Source organism: Phlebotomus papatasi, unplaced genomic scaffold (assembly GCF_024763615.1).
Source record: "Phlebotomus papatasi isolate M1 unplaced genomic scaffold, Ppap_2.1 HiC_scaffold_313, whole genome shotgun sequence".
Classification (NCBI taxonomy): domain Eukaryota; kingdom Metazoa; phylum Arthropoda; class Insecta; order Diptera; family Psychodidae; genus Phlebotomus; species Phlebotomus papatasi.
The window spans coordinates 1-25,000 of NW_026604536.1; the positions used below are offsets into that span (position 1 = coordinate 1).

The following is a 25,000-nucleotide window of genomic DNA, read 5'->3' on the forward strand; positions in this document are numbered from 1 at the left end:
CCTTTCTAAAGTGTCCTTATTGATCGAATTTTGACAATTAGAACCAGAGCTATATCCTTTTGAAGAAAAAGAATTGAGTCATTCTAGCTCAGGACAGGGGTTCGGTTCGGGGACCCTGATTTCTTTAATCGAAAGCTCTAAGGCCCAGCTAATTTGAGCTAATTTGAGCCCGATGATCCATGCCATAAGGGCCGAACTATGGAGAAAACGATAATACTCCCTCAGTACCGAAAAAAGTCGTACGTTTGCTAGTACGTTTTGTATGCTAAATTGTACAACTTTTTTCGGAACAGAGGGAGTAGTAGGTATACGAAATGACAGAAAGAAGAGTCAGGAATGGATGGGGCGTGGTTAAAATACACCAAGTTGCAATTTTCACCCAAAAACCTTTGTCGAAAACCACAAGTCGACGTTTCTTTTAAGGCCTCTACACATTGGGAGCACTTTTCATCAAATATTGCTCTTTTGATAGAATTTTGACGTTTCTACCTATAGAACTGCAGGCAATTTCCTTGACGATAATTGCTCCTAATATGTAGAAGCCTTTAGTTTGAGAGTTATTAAGCTCAAGAGCGACCGCACAATTGGGAAAACTTCTTAGTCACCCATATATTCGTGATCAAGGAGTGATGAACCACATTTTGCCAAATTTTGCCAGATTTTGTTAGGATAATAGTAAGTGAGATTGTTAAAAATCTCACATAATATTTTTTTTGTAGTTTAGTTTTTAATTTATGTATCATAAAGCGTGAAATAAATAATTTGTTTGTCGTAATTTGTGAAATTCAATAGCAGTCAAATTATCCAATGTGTCATTATGTACATATCAAATTACAATCCTAATAAAATCATTATGTGAGCTTTAAAAAAAACTACTGTCATAATACGCGGTACTTTTGCAATATTTTATGTTTTTCAGTCAGCGACCTTAGGAACATGTGTCACTTAGCTTCGAGATCGTATCAATTGCGTTCCTGGACGGGGAAAATTTTCCAGATTTTATTTTGTAATATTAGTCACATCTTAAAAGGTAAACAAATATCTACCTCATAATTGCAAACTGGCGGTCAGCGTAACAAATATTATTGAAATTACATTCTGATAAAAAAAAAATCCTCATGAATCAAATTCAAGAGATTTGAGATTTCATTTGTAACATTGTTATTTTGTTTATTCTGTTGTAAGGTCCAGGGGATTCACCATCAAGATCAAGACGTAAATTGACCAACACGTGGAATTTTTTACATTTGAATTTTTCTTGGGATTCACGTTAAAATTCTTCATGCTCATTTTGCAAATCTTTGAGGAAATGGTCTAAAAATTTGACTGGATTAGAATGATTTGCGATAACAGACAGACTGTCCTCTAAATTTTACGCTATTTTGATTTAAGAAACAATCACGTCCAGCTCAATTTTTTCCAGCAATAAAATGATGCAATAAGTCAAATATTAAGCTATAGAATAGGCATCAAAATACTTGCTGAATATGTCACTAGAAAATAATAACCTATTCAACTGTCTCTCAAATTCTCACACAGGGAATCTTCCAAAAAGTTCATTAAACTTGTCGTATGAAAAGATACAAAGAACAAGAATATTGAAGCAGACAATTTCCTCGGGCATTTTTTTTTTATAGCCATCAGCACATTTTCTAGTCTTCATCGCGAAAATTACTCTGTAATTAATCAATTTGTCTATGATTAATTGAACTTGATCTTGAACTTGTGCTAAGTCATGAAAGATTCCCCTTCATTGTCTACGATCTTCGTCTTGAAAAGTGCGGTAAATCGTTCCCCGAAATGGCGCCAAAAGCTCAACATTTTCCTACATCACAAAAACACCTACGTTCTATTTTTTTTAGGAAAGATTTTAGAATCTGAAGCTCCTGTTGACGATGAACGCATTGTTCAGAAATTGATTGAAGTCTAGTGATAAGGCTTAGACGTGTCAATTTTCCGGATTGTTTTTGGTGGGAAAATTTGTCTCAGGGGATTTTTTCGCCCAATTTCCCACTCATCAACAGATTTTAGGTGATGATCCCACAGATTGAAACTACAAAGATTAAAGATGGAATTTCGAATATCTCAGAATTTATAACCCTTTAATCTAGTTTTACGTTAATTTTGCTAAAATATCATGTGGAAAATGCCAAACAAAAGTAAAAGAAAAATAAAAGTCTTGGCGAATTTGGGTGTTAAAAATCACAAAATTTCCAAAAAAAATGACTTTGTTCCCAAAGGTCCAAAAATCTCGAAAAGCCAAAATCCCGAAAGCCAAAGTCCTTAAAGCCAAAATTCTAAAAAGCAAAAATTCCGAAAAGCCAAAATCACGAAATCCAAAATTCAGAATGGGCCAAAAGCCAGAAAAGCCAAAATTCCGAAAAGCCGAAATATTGAAAAGCCGAAATATTGAAAAGCCGAGGTCTTACTTACTCACTTAGTTGGCGCTACGTCCCATTGGTGGACAAGGCTTTGTGTTCATAACAATCTAGAAAGCCTAACTCCTGATATTCAAAGTCCCGAAAAGCCAAAATTCCAAAAAGCCAAAATCCCGAAAGCCATAGTCCTTAAACTCAAAATTCTGAAAAGCCAAAATTACGAAATTCAAAATTCAGAGAAGTCAAAATCCTGAAAAGCCAAAATTCCAAAAAGCCAAAATCCCGAAAGCCATAGTCCTTAAACTCAAAATTCTGAAAAGCCAAAATTACGAAATTCAAAATTCAGAGAAGTCAAAATCCTGAAAAGCCAAAATTCCGAAAAGCCAAGATATCAAAAAGCCCAAGTCTTACTTACTCACTTACTTAGGTGGCGCTACATTCCATTGAAGGACAAGGCTTTGTATTCGTAACAATTTAGAAAGCCTAAGTCCCGAAATTCAAAATCCCGAAAAGCAAAAATCACGAAATTCAAAATTCAAAAAAGCCAAAATCCAGAAAAGCCAAAATCTTGAAAAGCCAAAATTCCGAAAAGCCCAAGTCTTACTTACTCACTTACTTAGGTGGCGCTACATTCCATTGAAGGACAAGGCTTTGTATTCGTAACAATTTAGAAAGCCTAAGTCCCGAAATCCAAAATCCCGAAAAGCCAAAATCCAGAAAAGCCAAAATATTTTAAAGCCCAAGTCTTACTTACTCACTTACTTAGGTGGCGCTACGTCGTCCCATTGGTGCACAAAGCTTTGTGTTCGTAACAATCTAGAAAGCCTAATTCCTAAAATTCAAAGTCCCGAAAAGCCAAAATCCCGAAATTCAAAATTCAGAAAAGGCAAAATTCCGAAAAGCCAAAATTTCGAAAATATATATGATCGAAAAGTCCAAGTCTTACTTACTCACTTATGCCCTAGACACACTTACGATTAAAGTTCAGAGACGACTAAGCTCGTTCATAGCCTAGTCAGTTCCTGACACACTACGAACGAGGATTAGCATTCACTGGTATCCACAAAACATAACTTTCGTGGGTTTTTATGCAGATATTTCTACTGAAATGCACTAATACTCCTCTAAAAATGAAACAATTTGTAAATTCATGTCTCAATACACGTGAAATAATTATTGTTAATTACAATTATTTGTGAGGTGGAAGTTAACTCGCGACTTAAGCCAATTTAGACGATTCTATTGAATAATTCTTGCTGTTACATGTGAATTGTGTAGTAAATTTAAAAGTAGTTTCATTTTTAAAGGTGTACTAGTGCATTTCAGTGGAAATATCTGCATAAAAACCCACGAAAGTTATGTTTTGTGAGTGCCAGAAAATGTTAAGCCTCATTTGTAGTGTGTCAGGAACTGACTTGGCTATGAACGAGCTTAGTCATCTCTGGACTTTAGTCGTAAGTGTGACCAGGGCATTACTCAGGTGGCGCTACGTCCCATTGAAGGACAAGGCTTTGTGTTCGTAACAATTTAGAAAGCCTAAGTCCCAAAATCCAAAATCCCGAAAAGCCAAAATCCCGAAACCAGAATATACTGAAAGCCAAAGTTCCGAATGCTAAAATCCCAAAAAGCTACATTCCGAAAAGCCTAAATCCCGAAATCCAAAATCCCGAAAGCCAAAAACCTGAAAACCAAAGTCCCAAAATCCAAAATCTCGTAAGAGCCACAATCCGGAAAGTCAAAATCCCGTAAACTAAAATCCTCAAAACCAAATTCTTGCAATCCAAAATCCCAAATGGTCAAAATCCTAAAAGGAACGAAATTATACAGAGAATAATTTGTGAAATAATTTCCCAGAAAATTTCTCTTTGCCTCTAGTAAGCGCGAGTACAATCGTGGAAATACTTATATGACACTTTGACGAATACGGGGTTTTGACCGGGACCTTTTAGTCTAATTGCCTAAACTAAGTGTCACGAGTAACTTAAACAATATTTAAATTTAAAATTTTATGATCCGTTTGATTTGTTTACTGGTGTTTTACTTTCCAATTTTCGCGAGTCACTTCAGCTGTCTACACATTATCAAAAAATTCTGTAAAAAATGACATTAAAAAAAGTTCTTTAAAAAAATCGCCTCCAGACTAGTGAATTTTTTTTTAAAAAAACTGGATTTTTTACAGAAATTTGTATAGTGTGTAGGCGATTTTGTAAAAAAACGACCCATTTTTTTAAAAAATCAAGGTTTTTTCTTTAAAAAATTCTTTTAAAAAAATGCCTCTACACACTGGGACAATTTTTTACAAAACAGTTTTTTAAAGAATTCTTTAAAAAATCACAGCAACTCGAGACATTTTTCATGAAAATTTGTCATTTGAGTGATGGAAAAAGTGTGAAAAGTGTTTGTTGGAATTCCCTGGGATAGTTGTTAGTGAATGTTCGTGGAAAATTTTCCAAAATTGCGAAAGTGCAGTGTTTTTCTACAGAAGTTGTTCCCAGTGGAATCAAAGCCAGTTTTGGAGGAACACTTTCGCTGATTTTTCTTTTGACGTTGCCGAAAGTTGTGATGTTTGTGTATTCTTGAAGATTGTTATGGTACAGTAACCTCGTGCACCAAATTAAAACATGAATGGAAAGAAGGAAATTGAAGAATTTTGGAACATGAACCTGGTAAATCAATCAAGACAATAGACCTATTCAGAGCCACTGAGAAGATCCTAGTACATACAAGAGTCATCCGTAGTTACCACAGCCCATCACTTGAAGCCCCAGAACCACCTCCCATCATTCCTCCTTTTCAACCACGATGGAAATGTTCCCATCCGGAAGCACAAGGATGAGATGGCTACAAACTTTTGCTTCCTCCATGGGACTCCTGCTTGGACAGTAGTGGATAGAGGGAGAAGGCTTTAATGTACACCGGATAACCAATAAAAGATTTCGGATTGGAAACCAAGATATGAGAATTTATTTTTCATAAAATTTATCATAATTATCACCAGTGTCCGGAATCAAATCAGTGTCATCCAGTATCCGGAATCAAATTTGTAGAGTTGCACTGGATCAATTTTTGCAGGAATTTTAGTGAAGCACTTTCTAATTATTCCTCAAAGTCCTTCCCCTCATCCACTATCATGCTTTTCCAATTGTAGTCCTGAATTTTTTGCAGGAATAGCTTTGCAATAAAATCAGCGAGTTTTTTTTTTAGCATATTCATTGTACTTACGTCAATGTTCTTGGTTACAAATACTCCTGTTCATCCAAACGTATCCATAAGTTTTCCTGAAGTCCTGAAGCTTTTCCAGAAAGAGCTGCTGATCAATGGAACCTAGGATCTTTTGAGCTGCACACCTTCTTCTCCACTCTACCCATTGTTCCTGGTAACAAATTTGTCCTTCCGAGTAATTTCTGCGGTTCTTCTGATGAGCATGTCTTGGTTTCCAGATTATCGCAAAGAAAAACAATTTCTGTACATAAATAACTGCGATAGTCACACAAAATTTTTAGGGAAAAACAACATTTTGAGGTTATGTTCACACACTCCGGAATATTGATTCCACTGGGAACAACTTCTGTAGAAAAACACTGCACTTTTGCAATTTTGGAAAATTTTCCACGAACATTCACTAACAACTATCCCAGGGAATTCCAACAAACACTTTTCACACTTTTTCCATCACTCAAATGACAAATTTTCATGAAAAATAATCCCAAGCGAAATGCTGAGAGTAATCTGTCAGAAATTTTTTACAAAAATTAAGTCTAGTGTGGAGGCATTTTTTTAAAAAAAAATTTTTAAAAAACAGTTTTTTTTTAAAAATTTTTTAAAAAATTTTTTAAAGAATTTTTTTAAAAAATGCTCATAATGTGTAGACAGCTTTAAGATCTTCGTTTAAATACACTGCAACCAACCCATAATGATTGTGTTTTCTTTAATTTCTGAAAGCAAGTCAAAGCTTTCGTGAAGTAGCCAAGTAACTGAGGACAAGGTTGAGTAAAAATATTATTTATATTTCCTCCGATTTATCGACGATCTATATTTCCTGCAGAACTTCCACAACTCTGGTAATGGTTCTCAATGAGATTCGCGGTAATGATTTTCTCACACGCTAATTTTTTGTGCCCACCACCCTCTCTTTTACATTGGTTTAGGAGTTTTGGGCAAAAAAAAGTGGCGGTATTTGACCAAACTGAAAAAAGCCAAACAATCTCACAGCATTAGAATTTTCGTAGGTATAAAAGACCGACCAATTTTGGACAAGCTATCAGAATTCGTTCAAAAGTCGAACTTAAGAGATCGATTCAGTAAAAGTTTCAAGTTGTTCAGTGAAGATTAAAATAAAGTGATCAAGATGAAATTGGTGATTGTTCTGGGTGTCTTTAGCCTTATTGCTCTTGCTGCTGCCTTCCCTGTTGCTGACGATTCAGCTGTCCATTCTGCCCTCTTTGTGGCTAGTGGTCCTGCTGAGATCTTTGAGACAGCTGAATCTGCTTACGGAGGATACGGTGGTGGACACCATCATCATCATGGTGGCGGCGGATGGGGTCATGGTGGTCATGGAGGAGGCTGGGGAGGCCATGGGCATGGACATGGGCATGGTGGACACGGAGGATGGGGACATGGTCATGGTCACGGTCATGGACATGGCCATGGACATCACTGGGGCTAAAGGAAAGCTTTCTGCTCATCGTAATGAGTGACTCAGAAAAGGATTTGCCTGCAGAAACTACCCCTTTATTGACTTCAAAATGTATAAATTACTGTAAATGTTTTGTGTAAAAAATTAAACTTAATTTTAATAGAAAATTGTCTAACATATTCAAAGGAAATCCTTTTAATTTGTTTGTCTTCTTCACTGTTCGTTAAAAAACGTTAATGATAAAACGATATCATTTTAAAATAATGGAAACAGATTAGCCAGTATTTTGATTAAAAAATCAAAAGAATATCTAATTTTAAAAATTTTTATTTCGTGAAAATAGTGAAACGGAAAATTAAAATAAAAAATAATGAACCATCTTGATACGTCAAATATCATTGAATAGATTGAATACGATTTATGATACATTTTATGTTACTTATTGGCCGAAATCAAATGTTACATTATAGCTCGAACTCTCCACCTTTTTCAACTTGTCACATTTCTAGAGCTTAAACGATAAAAGATATTGGCTGGTTTTCGGTGACCCCCATAAAAAATCCCTAATAAAGTTCCTTTACATAAACCACCTCCCGTATCAAGGAGATTTTTGAATATCTCGAATGTTTGACAGCTGTCAAACATGGAGAATGGAGAATGGAGAACTGAATAGAGGATAGAAATCTTTGCAGCTTCGTACAATTCTAGCTTCATAAAAGTCGATTTTTCCATTTCTCTAAATAAATCTAACGTATTACCATATTCTAATAGCAAGTTCAATATCTCACATTTCCTGAAATAATTAGGATTTCCCTAGGTTCAAGAAGTCAAAATTTAAAAAAAAATGGAATTAAAACTATAATTAGCTGTAGAATATATTTATTTTTTGGAAAAAAATAACTATTACAAGTTACAGAAGGTTTATCAGGGATAACATTTCCGTAAAATCTTTTGCTCGAAGGGGGCTGTTTTGTGTTTTTTATGGAAAATTCACAAACATTGCTACCATGGCAGCTCGGGAAAATCGAACTTTGCAGGTTTGTAAAAGCATCAGTCGAAATTATTGACCACTAGCTATAGGGATAATACACTATTTTGTATAATTAAGTTGACTTGTGTAATTCGGCATTTCAGTAAAAAAAAGTATTGAAACTTCGACATCAATTTCTGTACGAAGCTGCAAAGATTCCCCTATATTATTTCAAAATTTGCTCCAGTGATTTCATTCATTTTCAGATATTTTTATAGGTTAGAGGAACATTTTGTTCATAGACACTAGACACTTATATCCAAAAAAATTTAAATTGGGATTTTTGACTTGATTTTTGAGCGTGCAAGTTCAAATCACAAATGACACAATTTTTAACAAAGTTCTGTAACTTTGATTTTTTTATGGTTTTGAAATTTCCAATTCAAATGCATCAATCTCAATGGGAAATGAATCCGTTGAGTAGGGTAAATGTCCTAATTCAAAACCATTTTCAGACGCTTTACCTTGGACAGAAGATTCAACACATTAACTTCAATTTTTTCTGAAGAGAATTACATAAATTTAGTCCTTGACTCTTCTAGAATGTTACTGTTTAGTGAAAATTCTTTAGATATAATTTGAAATCTTCTTAAATACAAGAAAAATACGCGAGCGTAAAATGCTTCTATTGGAATCAAATTAATCCAAATGGAGACAAGGGAAAGTTTGTAATTGGAGACAAACAGTGTAAGTGAAACCGCGACGAAAGTCTTCCAAAACCTTGTTGAGTTGCTCTTGAGTGCAGGATTTGTTCTTATTCCTGGTTTTGTCTCCTTTCCCATCTAAAAAAATAAGAAAATCTCTCCAAAAAAATCATTCTTTCCCGGGTTTCCTATTGAAGCATTTGCAGACACTTCAGAAAAACCCTTTTTGTTCACGAAATAGGTAATTATTTCATTTGGAAACTTCACGTACTGTTAACAATAAAGACTAGCACTTAATTTAACTAAAATTAGCCAGAAATATGACATAAATATTAAACAAAACGAATAAACAAAAGTCACCTCATTGTGTTTTTCATTGAAAAACATGGTCGATCTATGAAAAATGCGATGGTGAAGAGGTAGGGGAGTGCTCATAATTTTGGACAGTCTGCATATAAGCATCGATATCCCAAGTTTGAAGTGCGATATTTTCAATACTAATTGACTTTTTTGTTACTCTCTTTTCAGAAGGATTGTTTAGAAACTTGGCAAGCTATTTATCATCTCATTTTTACTAAAATTGGTTTTAATACGTTTAAAAATGAATTGATATGTAGAGGTGAATTTGACTCTTATTTTGGACAACCTGGTTATTAATTTTTACAACTTGTCTGTAAATTTGGACAGCTAATCCGCCTCAACAGGATGCCCATTGTTCTTCATTTCATGAACCAATCTTACCAAGTTCTCTTCCTGATCATGTAAGGGAAACGTGGAATGTCACAAGAAGCCCAGAAACTTTCCATATCATTCATTAAAGTGAGTTGACTTCGATACTCCAAGTACGTGCGGATTCGCTCATTCCCTGCCCTTTCCTGGAGCTTTTCAAGGCATTTCTCGCTGCATCTCTTTCGTAGAGATGGTACTCCTTTGTTTCTCCAGGCATTTGTCCAACCTAGTCATCACAAAAGCTAAAACTTCACGAAATTTCGTGAGAAAAACACCTGTCCAAAATAAGAGCCATCACCTCACTGGTAAATGTCTTAAAAAATTTGCCATTTTTCACACGAAAAATCTAATTCACAAGGCAAATCTCACTTCAGATCAAATGTACAAATCACCAGTAACGAGAATCTACACAATATTCAATGAGTATTCAATAATATCACTCAAAAAAACCGAAGAAACATTGTTAGTACTTCACCACGGCTAAATAAAAACTGAAGTAAACACGAAGTTCTGTCATATTTCTCGTAAGCAATTGCTCACACTGAATTTTCAACAAAGCAATTTCAACTCAAATCATATTCAAAATTTAACGTATTTAGTGTCAAAATCTTCCAAAAAGAACAAATATTTAGATAGAATTCATTATTCATCAAATATTGGAATGAAAATCCATCATTTTAATCAATTTATTTTTAGTGTCCAATGTTATCCTCAAAGTGTCCAAAATAAGAAACTGGACAAAATTATGAGCTTTTCCCCTACACTTTTAATTTTTCTGGGAAATTAACAAATTAAAATTTGTGAATATGAATGGATTTTCGCTTTATTTGTAGCAAAATTAACTAAATATTGAAACTGAGGTATAGAAAATATATAAATATAATAATTTAGTACCGTATTTATCATGAAAACAATGAAGTTTCCATTTGGAGTAGCGAAAAATTTCCATTTGGAGCAGGTTTTGATTTAGATTAATTTACCCTACCGGTAATAGATTTATTTTATTTAAATTTTGATTTTTCATTGACTTCTTATTTTCTGTGACTTTTTTGTCTTTTTTAACTTTTACGATTTTTCGGATATGAAGGAAAAACGGTAAGAGATATATTGACTTCTGGTCTTCAGTAAGACCACTGGAGGTGGATATTATCTCAAATAGGATATTCTTATATTTCCTTACTTCTTCAACTCCTGCAAAATTTTATTATTTTTTTTTTTTTTTTTAATTTTATATTGAATGATTTCATTTATTTTTGGATATGTATAATTTATGCACTATTTAGGCGTTTTGTTTATAATAAGTCAAAGATCTCAAATCATTCCTTCTATAATTTTTTCATTATCAAATATATCTGTAAAAGGGTCCTGTAAGGGAATTCTGTAACAGTATGACAATGACATATGACAAATTTAAGATTTTTTTATGTGGTAAATTCGGAAAAGTTAATTGAAAATCGTATTCTTACTGGTTACTAAGAGCTTCACAGAGTTCCTTGCAATGGCTATTCGACGCTAACTGTACTTTAATGTTGTCCTACTACATAATTTACTACGAAAATTTATCATGTGACATTGTCATATCGGTACAGAATTCCCCTTACTGGTCAAAATCTCGAAAAGGCTAAAATTCCTAAAGCCAAAATTCTGAATGTCAAAATTCGATAAAGCAAAAAATTGGTAAAAGTGTCATAACTATTCGTTTGTCTTGTAAAATTATTCAACACATATATCATTCGTCTGATATTGATACTTTCAGGATTTTAACTACTCTGAATTTTGGATATCAGGATTTTGGCTTTCGAAATTTTGGCTTTTGGGCTTTTGCCCCTTTCGGGACTTTGATGTTCGAGATTTTGGCTTTTTTAAAATCATTATTTCGATAGTGCGTATTTCTTAGGCAAAGAAGATTAAAACACGAAAAGCCTCTACCTCATGAGTTCGAGTATTTCGCAAAGCTTGGATGCTTTAATATTTACAATTTTAAATGTTCAATTTATTATTATTATTATTATTGAGTAAGTAATATTCTTTTTTCTAAGCTTTACTTAAATTTTCTCTGCGTTGACGAAAAAGTTACAGAACTCTTTTAATCCTTATCAAAAATCATTAATTGCACTATATTTGTCTGTGTAGTAAATCACCCCTTAGAGAGCAATAAAATTCTAAATTCTCAATCTCATGAAAATGCAAAATCTCGGTTCTAAATAGGGTAGAGTAAGCCCTTTTCGCCACCTTAAGGTTTTGTACCCTTGTAATTCTTACAATTTTTGTCGAAATAAAAAGAAATTTTCTGTACAAATGCTTTGAAGCATTGTCTCTCTAATGAACCAGGAGACTTTCCGGGAATTTTTGGGCATCTAGTTGAAAAAATACATTTTCTGCAACAATGCATGTTTCAGTACTTTTCGCCACTTTGTAAACACTTTTTCGCCACTGTGTAAGCACTTTTTCGCCACTTGTTTTTAATTGATTTTTAAGAAATAGCAGCTTTCGAAAACCCGCAAAAATACATCCCAATGGGCAAAAGATTACTCTGACTCAAATGTGACGCGCTTCTGGAGGACAATAAGTGGTCAAAAAAGTACTTGGAACTGGAGTCACTAAATGTGCGTAATATTTTCGTCTGATTTATATGAAAAATATTACTCATTAAAAAGTAATCGAAAATACTCAAAATGAACGTCCTTTGCCTTACTGTTATTTAACGCGTTAGAATGTCGTCAACACAGAAACTTTAATACGAGTAATGTGACTCCGACTACGTCGGTGTCACACAACGGTTATTTTGAGTAATTTTAGTGTACAAACAGTGAAATTGACATTTCGTGGCAAAACACAAAGAAAACCTTCTGAAAATGAGTAAAAGACCGTTCAAATACTCTTCAACATATTATAGAAAGTTAAAGAAACTTTCTGAAAATCACACTGAGACTTCTGGATTCAGCTCGAAAGAGGAAATTTGCGCAATGTCTTCTTCAATTAGTCGAAGCAATATAGGTCCGTACTAATTATATTCTTGAGAACGAATTTCACTGTTCCCAAACGGCAATTTTGAGGAAGAATACTGTCAGATTAAGGTTCTCTGGATCCGAAAACGAGTCCTGTGACGGTCCTCAGAGGGTTGGATGACAGAAAGTGGGGAATAATATGTCGGTCATTTTAACGGTAACGTGCAGTAAAATTGCCCTTGAAAATAACCATAGTTTTACTTCTCGATAACTCGTAATTTTTGTTGACAAACGATGACTTGGAAATTGCCAGCCGAGTTTCAGATAGTCTTCGGAATAGGAATTAAAACTTATTGGACAATAATTCGTAGTCATTAGCAATTTTTCTGACTGAAACAATGTCGGTATTCCATCATTCATTTTCCTGCAATATTCTACTCATCTTAAATAGTCTGTAAGACAATAACTTAGTGAAGAAAATTCATGGAACATACCATTTCCGAATGAAAATTAAATAGTTTTCGTGTAAATTATGGTCCCAAATGAAAATAAAAGAAAAAATAAATTTTATCATATTTAAAATTAAAATTTACTGTTTTTTCGCAATATGCAAGTGTATTCGCTATAGAAACTTGTTCCATTCTTCTAATTCAATATTTTACATCAATTTCGCTGAACAAAGTTATTAAAGCCCCAATAATTAATTATTATTTTGCGTTGTGGTGAATCTTTTACATTCCATCCTCCATAACAAGACATAAACCTCGAGTCAAGGTGATTAGACAGTGCACGAATTCTTGTCTCAATTTCATTTTCTTCCAAAAGTCTTCTTTCTGCAAACCAGTCTTTTTTATGAATTTTAATATGTTCCGAAAGGTCTAAAAGTAATGGTGTTCAAGATTCTGATATAGTTTCTTGCTCATGTGATTAAAAAAATCACAAAAAGAAAGATAAAAACAAATGGTAGTGTATGTTGTTTAAACGCCTTGAGTATGTGTAGAGAGAAAAATAGTGACAGCTACCGCCCGCCATTACAGTGATATCGCGAAAAGCTTGAAAATGCCGTTTGTAGTCGTAAAAACAATTGAGGACGGTATCCCTTGTGTTGCGGCATGTCCTGATACATGGGTGGAGGGCAGCAGGCTTTATTGGCCCAAAGAGTGTGTAAATATTGACAAAATCAGGAGCAACGATAAGATCAAGCCTCGTAAGTTAGAACATAACCTCAATTTCTTATGTCCCTGAAAACACACGAATCAATTTTTGCTTTATTTCAGAAAAATCTTGGATGAAATTGAAATGTCAGGTGAAGATGAGAGATATCGCCTCCTTCGGAGAGGCTGTTCGATATGAAAAAGCTCTCAGCACTGTAGACACTGAAAGTGAGGCGGAAATAGTGGAACACCGCAAGGGGAAGCAGTCTACGTGCTCTGTCGGACAAGGTACAGCTTCGCAAGATTTTAACTTTTTGGTCTCTAAGACTGAAGGATGCAATGCAGTGTACTTCTCGGAATCAGCAGAAGGTCACTATGAGACGTCATTAACTAATGAGACTGGTCCTGATGCAACTTCAATCAAAATTGTCGAGTGTCCAGAACCGGAGTACTTTTCTACAAGAGCAGAAGAAGATATAGAATCAGGAAACGAAGCTCCAGTCGAACAAACTTTTTCGCAATGTGACAATTGTGCTGCGTTTCTTGGGGAACTTAACCAGGTGAAAGACAATTTGAAATATCTTTCACTTTTGCCTGCGATTGATGTAAAGTTGGACAGACTGTTGGAAGAGCAAGAAAATCCAAAAGGGGGTATAAAGAGGAAGAATACACCAAAAATAGATATTTTTCCAATTGGAGATGAATCAGTTCTGGAGGATTTTGAGGCGCACCTTGCAAATAAGACTTACAGGGAGCAATTTATTCATCAGATGTCATCCTTTGGAGGTACATCAGGCAATCGTGATGGTAATAAAATTGCATTCCGACTCATTGATGAAATTTTCACAAGGGATTTATTAACTAACTACTCATGGACAGGCAGTAAGACCAAATATGATAAGAAACAATTTTCTAGCTATACTCACTTTATTGAAGCATTTTACGATATAGTCAAGCTTGCTGATGAAAGATACTCCACCATCGAAAATGAGAAATTTTTCAAAGAAAAGATCCTCAAACATAGTTTGGCTAGATCAAAGCAGAAGAAAAAGTAAAATATTCAGAAGTTTCGACAAACGCTGATTAAAAGGTAAAGGAAACAATAATGTATGAAGTTATAAGATTTTATTTTTGTTCGGGATATTAAAGCTAATCAGTAAGAGTATGAAGTAGTGGAAAAAAAATTATTTCGTTTGAAGTATGAATTGAAAAAAGTTTGCATTTCAAATCCTGAATTCTGTACAAACTTTGTCTTTCACCAGTAACAAATTTAGTGGAATAAATATTTAAATGAGATGATCTTATTGGTTCTTCAAAGTAATCCCCACATTTTTTAATCTCTGTGCCATAAATATTTATCTCTCCATTGAGCTTAGTTGCATTAATCATTTGAACAATTTTGTTGCCCTTTGTTAAAAACCATTTGTTTTTTAAATCGTTTTTCAAAAACAAATCATGAGTAATCAGGACGCAATTGAATGATCCACTACAATCTGGAAGATCGTGATCCTGAGATATTTTTCCTCTCAAAATTGGATAGGTGAGTTCTGGTACGCTTTCATTTTGTCGTCGAGATTTTTCAATAATTCTCTTTGCTGCTTGTGTGAGTGGTTTGTGTCCACCCCTTACCATTTGAGTAATTTGATGGAGGTAGCTCTCGAAAGGATAGGATGATATTTTATCCAAAGAGCCGTGATATCTCACATCATCTACAAGATGAGTGAGGCCATGTAAGTTGCTTCCAATTGCATCTATTCCATAGACATTTATATAAGTCTCAATGAATTCGACGAATAGAACTTCAGCAACATTAAGCAAATTTTTGTAATAATCTGATGAACAGATGGTTACTGCACAAAACAGCAACATAAAGTTGAAATATGCATCGTCTGGCAAAAGGTTTCTCAAAATCACTGGACCCAAATATAGAATAAATGTACGGAACTCTGTTCCTTTCCAATTTTTGAGATGTGAGAGAGGCCTAGCGCGTCTATGAATTTCTGATGGCATCGTGGAATTGACTTCCTTTAAAAAGGCAGACATTGCTTGAATGTCTCTGCCGCAAAATTTTGTGCTGTAATTCTTATTCGTGATAACCCAGGTAAGCAACATTTTCTTCATTACACCTAAATCAATTAGATGAAGTGAATCAGCTATAGGGAAATCACGCACCATATCGATTTTGAGGCGTTCAAATTCTGATATTTCCCTGTGATGGAACTCATCTCTTCTTCCACGAAAACTTTCATCTGTTCTCTTTCGGGCATTCGATCTTACAAAAGACATATGTCTCTCTTGTTTGTAGTAAGTACCCTCAATCTCACATTTACCACAGCCATGTGAATGATTGAAATAAACCGTCCCTGGAAATAAAAAAAAGTTTTAAAATAGTGGAATAAATCAATATCAACAAAAATCAATTGATATTTAAATAGGCCAAACCAGGATAAATAGCACACGTAGGAATATGACTTTTTTGATTTTTATACTAGATGTAAGTCTTTAGAAGGCAATTGTTCTATGTGAAGTAAGTTTGTCAACATATTTTAAGTAGTTCAAGAAAATATTATGTATAATTTTCATTGATAATGTAATATAAAAATAGAATAATTGATTAAAATTACTACAGCATAATATAATATTTTATTAATGTATTATCAAAGAATTTGACAGTTTTTTTCAAAGAGATTTTGAAAACGATTGAAAACGTTTGATTTTTGTACAAACAGATACTTCGCTGTGTAAAACCTATACTTAGCGATAAAATATGTAGCATTTTTCTAAAAAGTTCTAAATATTTTGTTGAAAAATATTCAAATTGCTACTTCCGAATGTGTACCAGACAGTTTCTCTAGTTCGCCCTAAGTAGAACGAATAAAACAATAATACCATGCACAAAAACATTAATTTAGAAATGTTACCTTTAATAAATGCTCTTGCAGGTGAATCGCAGATGACACATTTTATTTTGATGGAAAGTGTGTGGTTGTTAACTACTAATCCATTGGCCATAAGTTCTTCCAGCTCATCAACAAATTGTTTGAGGAATACAGAACAGTTGTCTGGCTTTTTCTCTCCACAATAAATAGCAACAACTTCTGGTGAAAATTCCGGCTTCTCTTCAATCATGTACAAAATTGGCCAAAAATCTACTTTGGAGCTACGATATATTTGTACACCGTCCACGTGAATTTTGAGGGAAATCTGTGTGTCTTCCCTGATGTCACAGAATTGCTTCTTCAAGTTTATCGCCAGTCCATTGTACCAAAATTCACCATCTGATCCCATAGAAGTGATGTCTACGTGTTGTGGTGATTTCAGCAGAGTTCTACTATTTTTCGGAAGATACTCCAAGCATTTATGAGTCCTCAACAAATTTAAAAGATGATCGACTGAAGCACGAGTCTCATTGTGCTCAATTGCCCAATCAGTTAGTCCCTTTTTAAAACAGGATTCCTCGTCTTCCGGTGATACTCTACGGACTTCATCAATCTGATTCACTTCTGAGGAATTACAGTGGTCTGAAATGGATTGAAGTAACAGTGAAATTCGTTCTCAAGAATATAATTAGTACGGACCTATATTGCTTCGACTAATTGAAGAAGACATTGCGCAAATTTCCTCTTTCGAGCTGAATCCAGAAGTCTCAGTGTGATTTTCAGAAAGTTTCTTTAACTTTCTATAATATGTTGAAGAGTATTTGAACGGTCTTTTACTCATTTTCAGAAGGTTTTTTTTTGTGTTTTGCCACGAAATGTCAATTTCACTGTTTGTACACTAAAATTACTCAAAATAACCGTTGTGTGACACCGACGTAGTCGGAGTCACATTACTCGTATTAAAGTTTCTGTGTTGACGACATTCTAACGCGTTAAATAACAGTAAGGCAAAGGACGTTCATTTTGAGTATTTTCGATTACTTTTTAATGAGTAATATTTTTCATATAAATCAGACGAAAATATTACGCACATTTAGTGACTCCAGTTCCAAGTACTTTTTTGACCACTTATTGTCCTCCAGAAGCGCGTCACATTTGAGTCAGAGTAATCTTTTGCCCATTGGGGACCAGGATTATTTAATCTTTTTCAGCATTTTCTCATAAAATTGAGCTTTTTTCAAAGAAAAAATAGTTGTTTTTTTATTAATTTCTTGCGGGTGACATAAAATTGTAGAAATGTGAGCTGCATATTTGTTTTTCCAACAATAAATAAACTTCTGCAACAAACCACGTATTTACTTAGAAGTTATCTCCGTCATGTCATCAGAAATCATGTACTCGGTACTTTCATAATTTGAGTCCGTGCCAGCAGAAAAATGTTGAATTTTTTAATGAACTTGTACAATTGCACTGAAGCACACAAAAATTGTGCATCACATAAAAGTTCTCCTGCATTTTCCATTATATAACAATGAGTTCCTTACACGGGCAAAACTCTTGAATAAATAGAACTAGGGCTAAGAATGAGTTGGCTTAAAATGTACAAACTGCATGTACACTGTGAGTAATTATTCTCTCCTTTTTAACCCTGGAAAACTCTATTCTTTCTCTTGGCTTTTGCCTATATGAGCATTGCCCACCCTACCCCATACTTGTGTCCAAGCCTCGAAAATGTTTTTATCATTTGGATAGTTTCTGGGTGGAAAATGACTTGGCGCGGGTGTTTGGAAGGTGAATCGAGGGGGTTGTTTAGGGAGCTTTATAGGGATATTTATAGTCCCAGAGGAGGATGAAGCTTTCACTACATACACAAGGAAATATATGGTGGATATTGTACAGTATAATGAGCTGCAAGTAGGTCAACTAAATGTGTTAGGAGCAGAGTTATTATTTCGCCCGGTGTGACCCCCATCTCCTGCTGTGCTCGCCTTGAACGTGATACCTGCTTTTGTCCACTGAAGCCTTCAACATTCCCTGTAAAAATATTCTATGTCGATCAAAATGAATGGGACATTTTTAGTATGAGATGTGGTATCATTCGTATCACTTTCAGATAAGTTTATTGGAATTACTTTGAAAAATCCATTAGCAACTTCTCATTTTGAAACTGGAATCTATCTGATGAGGCATTTTGGTCATGTGCTCGGTTTTCGTTTGAATTGAAATACGACAGCCTTGAATATATTTCAATTTTAGTTGGTTTGACATACTGAATTTCTAATAGGGGAAAGTGTCAATACTTTGCACGGTCCCAAGCTTCATAATGACTACTTTCTTCATATATTTTTTGAATAAATGTGACTCATCGCTCCTATATTTTAAAAACTAGGGGAAATTTCACTTTTTTAAAAATAGGAAAATTCGATCTGTTCATTTATTCCTAATCGGTCGCTATTGCATGGTTTTATTTTATCATAGTTGCACATGAAGAATACCTTTTGGCTATCATCATGTAAGTATTCCCGTGGCGTGCGTTTCATTTCATAATTCATTTCCATGGCCAAAAGTTGGTCGTCCACCAATTTTGTCCAATGTGCCTTTCGCCAGAAAGCCTATAGTCACTCGCACAGCCACACAAATGCTCCCAAACCGAGTGAATGAATTGCAATATTTAGTGCCATTCGTCATTCATTCCAAAAACATGACTAGGCATATGCAATTTTGGGGTATTGTACAGCAACTCACATATTGCATTTGCAATAAAACGTTTCACCCTACAGTGTATCATATTTTAACATAGGTTTTTTTTGCCATTTATTCAAATAAGTGAACTTCTGTAGAATCGATATAGAAAAAAAATGTAAGGGGTTTATCAGATGAGCAAATAACGTGATCTGAAAATTTGTAGGTGGGACAACAGATTTACTGCTTTCTGGAAGTAGTTTATTTTTCACGTATTTAAGTTAAATTGTTTATCATTTGTGATAAACACAAAATTAAAAAAAGTGCGAAAAACAGTATTTTTAAAATAGAGCTATAACCTTTACTTTCCTGATCTATCACTGATTGTGACTGATGCAGTTGGGTTCAAGACCTTTCAAGACCTTTCAAAAAAGTTCAAATTTAAGCAAATCCGTTGAAAATTAGACCCTGCAGGGTGGCTAAACTTTGACCTTGAATAATTCAATTTAATTTTTCCAGTGATAAGTGTCAAAGGACGAAATGTTCAGCTGGACTATCTGCAAAATCGGTGGCAGCCAAAATCCCGATAGCCAAAATCTCGAAAGTCAGAAATCCCGAACGCCAAAATCCGGAAAAGGCCAAAATCCTGAAAGCCAAAATCTCGATTTCCAAAATCCGAAAAAATTATATGGAGGAAAATGTTTAGAATAATTTCCCAAGACACCGAAGAGTTTCCTTTGCCTCCAGCAGCACTCGCATGCAATCATGGGAGTAGTTATGACACTTTCAAGAATTCGAGATTTTGGCTTTCGGGATTTTGGCTTTTGGGATTTTGGCGTTCAAGGTTTTGGCTTTCGGGATTTTGATCGGGAGCCCTCCAAAACATATCCAAAAATGAACGAAGTCGCCAGGATCAATTTTTTTGCAAAGTCAAAAAACATGTTTTTGGAGGGGTTAGAAGAGGTGAGGGGTAATTTGGGTAAGTTAGTTCGATAGAGGATCTTGACTTGTGGGGGGTCACTGAAGACCGGAAGTCAATATCTCTTACCGTTTGGCAGCCAGAATGGAGAGAAGTTGAAAAAAAAACACGATTGTGAAAACTGTTTTCTCGTGGTGTTCCAGCAGTTAAAAATATAACCATATAAATTGCTTAAATATTGTACAATAATAAGAACTCGTACAATTGTTGGTGGTGGTGCAAAGTATAGTGAATTTACAAACTTTCATATCAGAAAAAAAGAAAATTTTTGAATTACAAAATTTCAAAATTTTTAGAGTTTATAATTTTGAATGTTGGCCATGCATATCATTAGGATTTAAAAAATATCTGAGAATAAAAATGTAATTAAAAGAATCACTTTTGCGATATTAACAGTTTTGACAGGAGGTGAATAAGCGTGGCCAGCGAGTAAACTGTGAGTGCCAGATAAGTAGATCGAGTCGATCTGTCCCCAAGATCGTGCTGATCGACACCCAAAGTGAACCGTAAGTGGCAGACTTATTTAGCCTTTGTTTTTTGACAGATTCACACGGAATTTTCATCGAAATCACCTAAAAAACATCGAAATTATTGTACAGCCAACGAGTTCTCGTTTATACTGTGTGGATCTCAAGCCAGGGTACAATAGAAAAAAATTGCAAAATATCGTCTTAAAAGTCTCGACATCAACAAAAACATAATAAAATTTTATCAAAATTAAAAATAGAAATTTCGAGATATTTGATATCGAATTTTCTAAAACTGATTTGTCAGCATATTTTTGCTGATTGACTCTGCAAAAATATTCTGAAAACGTTGCCCTTTTTAGCTGACTGTGATCGCTGGGAGGGCACTATATCTAAATTCAAATAGAGCCGTTGATCCCTATTCTTCATGCCTAAAATCGGTTCTGAATATACAGTAGAACCCCGCTATAGGCCATCGCTCTATAGACTACAATTTATCGACCGTTGATTTCAAAACACTGATTTTAAGTTAGGTTATGTTTTTTAGTACGCGACATGCAATGTTGTCATATTAATTATTTTAATATTTTTGGCAAACTTTATTGAGTAGTTGTGATAATTGTGATCCATAATGAAGACACCGAGGACAAGTACCACAATCGCAAAGAAAGTGGAAACCGTCGAGGAATTTTAATACTAAAGTCGTTGATAATTTCAAAAATGACATGGACTATAGTCAGTGCGACCCAAGTGTCAAATCTGGAACCAAATATTGCCTAGCGAGTCTCTACTGTATCTTTGCCTATACGAACTTGCAGACAGAACAAACGAAACGACTATAATAATCTATTTTAGGCCGATATCATATTCGTGGACTATGCGTGTCAAAATATCTAAATACGAACTTTGGACCCGATTAACATAACTCTAGACTACCTACGTAAAGATAGGTAAATTTGGATTTGAGCAATAAAACATTTAGTAAAACCAGTAAAACAATACTTAAAACTTTGTATTTATAGTGAACTTTGAATGAGATTTATCGATTTGTTACATCTAATCAGTTTTGTAAATAAATTTTAGACTACAATACGTCCTCAATTGAATTTTCGAGAAGTCCCTGAGACATTGAACTACAAACACTCATTAATTTACCTTTCAAGTACAGAATGGATGCCATAATCTTGGAATCCGATTGATGAACCCCCGCAGGAAATGTTGCAACAGAGGAAAACGTAAACAAATATGGTGAGAAACTAAGTCAAAGGAGGTGGATGGAAACTTTGGAACCGGAAAGTACACATTTGTGGCTACTTTTAATTAAATACTCTTTACCTCTGATACATAAATGTTAAATAAACATCGAATGTGTAAATTTTACCAAATGGAACACGCTTAAGTTAATTTTTAACGCTACAAACTATATTTGGGCGCTTAGAGAAAACCACCCCACTAATATATTTTACTTATGTTTCCGTTCTTGGAAAGGGAGTCTGTTCAATGGAATTGCTCCTTAATTTCCTCCAGAGTATGCAGTGACAAGAAGAAGCCGGAAATTCACGGGGACATTGGGTGGTAAATTCATGAGATGTGGTGTTACATAGGGAGGTATTGGGAAATATGGTAAGTAAATAGGAACTGCACAGAAAGGGAAACCATATTGTTTGCATTCCACCCTCCTGAGCATGATAAACAACTAAGAGGCTAGGCAATTTAATCACAAGACGACAAAATATAAATTGTCGCTCATTTGCTTTGTTGACTTCAAATTACTAAGAGGTTTAATTAAAATTAATTAATACGCGGCAGAATGTTCAACGAACTGCAAACACTTACAAATGACAATATATTGAGAAAACTAACACAACTCGCATATGCTTTATTTCTTTGGAACTACTCCCAGTAGAGACGAAAGTAATTGAGACGAAGTTGTGGTTGAATAAGACATTTTTCTCCGCATTTACTCTTTGTCAAATGATGGCGCAATTCTTCAAGTTCATCTGGACGATACACAATTAAAAATGAGATCTTAAGGCATATTAGTTCTGGTGGAAATTTTCTTTCAGAATTTACAACGTAATAGTTTATAAAGTATATGCAAAAAACTTTGCAAATTTTCCCTTGTAAGAGGAATTAGAGCACTGAACTACCCGTTTTAATCCCGTTCTCGGAAATTTGCAATTTGTAAAATGAAAGCAATTTTAGAAACTGTTCAGGATCTGTTGGATCACTTACTTTTAAAACACAATCTCAATTCAAAATTGTCGTAAAAAGTTTGCTTATTAGTAAAATTATGATTTAGATAAACTTTCCGATTTTAAAACTGGAGATTTAGCCCAGTACCGGATGGTCTTTACATGTCTAGATCCTAAATGGCAACCAATTTCGATGGTATTTCAAGAGTTATTAGATTTATGCTTATAAGCATAAATCACACACAGGATTAGTATACTAATATCCAATCTTAAGTTAAAATTTATTTAAAAATCTTGCCTAAATGATTTTGATCTTGCAATGATCTTGCATGGTTTGAATGTTACTCGCTCTGATGGCTCTGATTAATGATTCTCTCCACGTCTCTCAATTCTGTCTGCCCATCTGATCCGTCCGGCTACCGCCAGCTCTTGAAGGCAAACGTTGAGTAATAACGACTTAGTACCTCCAGGGGACCGCTCATAAGTCGACTTAATGACTACTAACATGCTCCATCATTTCTCCTCAAAACCATTTTTTTAGGGATTGCTCGAAAAAACGTTGTGAGATTTTTTTTTATTTTTAATTGTCTTAGAAGTTGCCTGGATGGGTATTTCGTCCTAACACAAAAATACCATTGAACCATCACTCATCCATATAATACGGTTTTGAAGATTATTGTCAAATAGGCTCTAGATGGCGTATTTCTTGTCTAATTGGAATTGGGCTGGGTGCAAAGGTTTTGGAATGCCTGACAAGTACGAATGGGTTCCAATCGGTTATAAACCGATAAGTAATTTTTTACCCGAAAATGAATTATATTTTTCTAAGTTATTTTTGGTGAACTTTTGAGTGATTCAATTGGTTAAAATCGGTTGTGAGCCGGTAAACAGTAAAGCCGAGAGACGGCTTAATGCAGCTTTAACCGGCTTAAGCCGATAAATGGCTTAGTTGGTAACTATAAAAATAAATTAAATAACTATAGGGGAAGTGCTCATAATTTTGGACAGTCTGCATATAAGCATCGATATCCTAAGTTTGAAGTGCGATATTTTCAATACTAATTGACTGTTTTTGTTACTCTCTTTTCAGAAGGATTGTTTAGAAACTTGGCAAGCTATTTATCATCTCATTTTTACTAAAATTAGTTTTAATACGTTTAAAAATGAATTGATATGTAGAGGTGAATTTGACTCTTATTTTGGACAACTTGGTTATTAATTTTTACAACTTGTCTGTAAATTTGGACAGATAATCCGCCTCAACAGGATGCCCATTGTTCTTCATTTTATGAACCAATCTTACCAAGTCCTCTTCCTGGTCATGTAAGGGAAACGTGGAATGTCACAAGAAGCCCAGAAACTTTCCATATCATTCATTAAAGTGAGTTGACTTCGGTACTCCAAGTACGTGCGGATTCGCTCATTCCCTGCCCTTTCCGGGAGCCTTTCAAGGCATTTCTCACTGCATCTCTTTCGTAGAGATGATGCTCCTTTGTTTCTCCAGGCATTTGTCCAACCTAGTCATCACAAAAGCTAAAACTTCACGAAATTTCGTGAGAAAAACACCTGTCCAAAATAAGAATCATCACCTCACTGGTGAATGTCTTAAAAAATTTCCCATTTTTCACACGAAAAATATAATTCACAAGGCAAATCTCACTTCAGGTCAAATGTACAAATCATCAGTAAAGTGAATCAACACAATATTCAATAAATATTCAATAATATCACTCAAAAACAGCGAACAAACTTTGTTAGTACTTCACCAAAACTAAATAAGACTGAAGTAAGCCACAAAGTTCTGTCATATTTCTCGTAAGCAATTGCTCACACTGAATTTTCAACAAAGCAATTTCAACTCAAATCATATTCAAATTTTAACGTATTTAGTGTTAAAATCTTCCAAAAAGAACAAATATTCAGATAGAATTCATTATTCATCAAATATTGGAATAAAAATCCATCATTTTAATCAATTTATTTTTAGTGTCCAATTTTACCCTCAAAGTGTCCAAATTTAGAAACTGTCCAAAATTATGAGCACTTACCCTAAAGTCTTGTCTTTTATTTTTGGAAGTATTTTGATATTTTCCCGCGTCTACGCACACAGCAGACCTTAATTTAAAATTCTGGATTATCAAAGTCGAAGGTTAAACTTATAGGATCTATTTGTTTAGGGGAAAGTGCCCATGCTTGATACCATTGGAAGCCTCGTAATCATTAAATTTTCTATGCTTCACAATATATATGTGACTCATCGCAACCATATTTTAAAAACT

General features: G+C 34.5%; 2 protein-coding genes across 2 annotated transcripts; both read left to right on the forward strand.

The window, feature by feature from the left end:
* The first annotated feature begins 6,726 nt into the window (after positions 1–6,726).
* On the forward strand, positions 6,727–7,044 carry LOC129809131 (holotricin-3-like). The gene has a single exon (XM_055858938.1). The coding sequence runs from the start codon at positions 6,727–6,729 to the stop codon at positions 7,042–7,044; it is 318 nt and encodes a 105-aa protein (XP_055714913.1).
* Positions 7,045–13,346: 6,302 nt separating this feature from the next.
* LOC129809132 (uncharacterized) lies at positions 13,347–14,663 on the forward strand. The gene is made up of 2 exons (XM_055858939.1): positions 13,347–13,572; positions 13,643–14,663. The coding sequence occupies exons 1-2, from the start codon at positions 13,425–13,427 to the stop codon at positions 14,572–14,574; spliced, it is 1,080 nt and encodes a 359-aa protein (XP_055714914.1). The 5' UTR covers positions 13,347–13,424; the 3' UTR covers positions 14,575–14,663.
* The last annotated feature ends 10,337 nt before the right edge of the window (positions 14,664–25,000 follow it).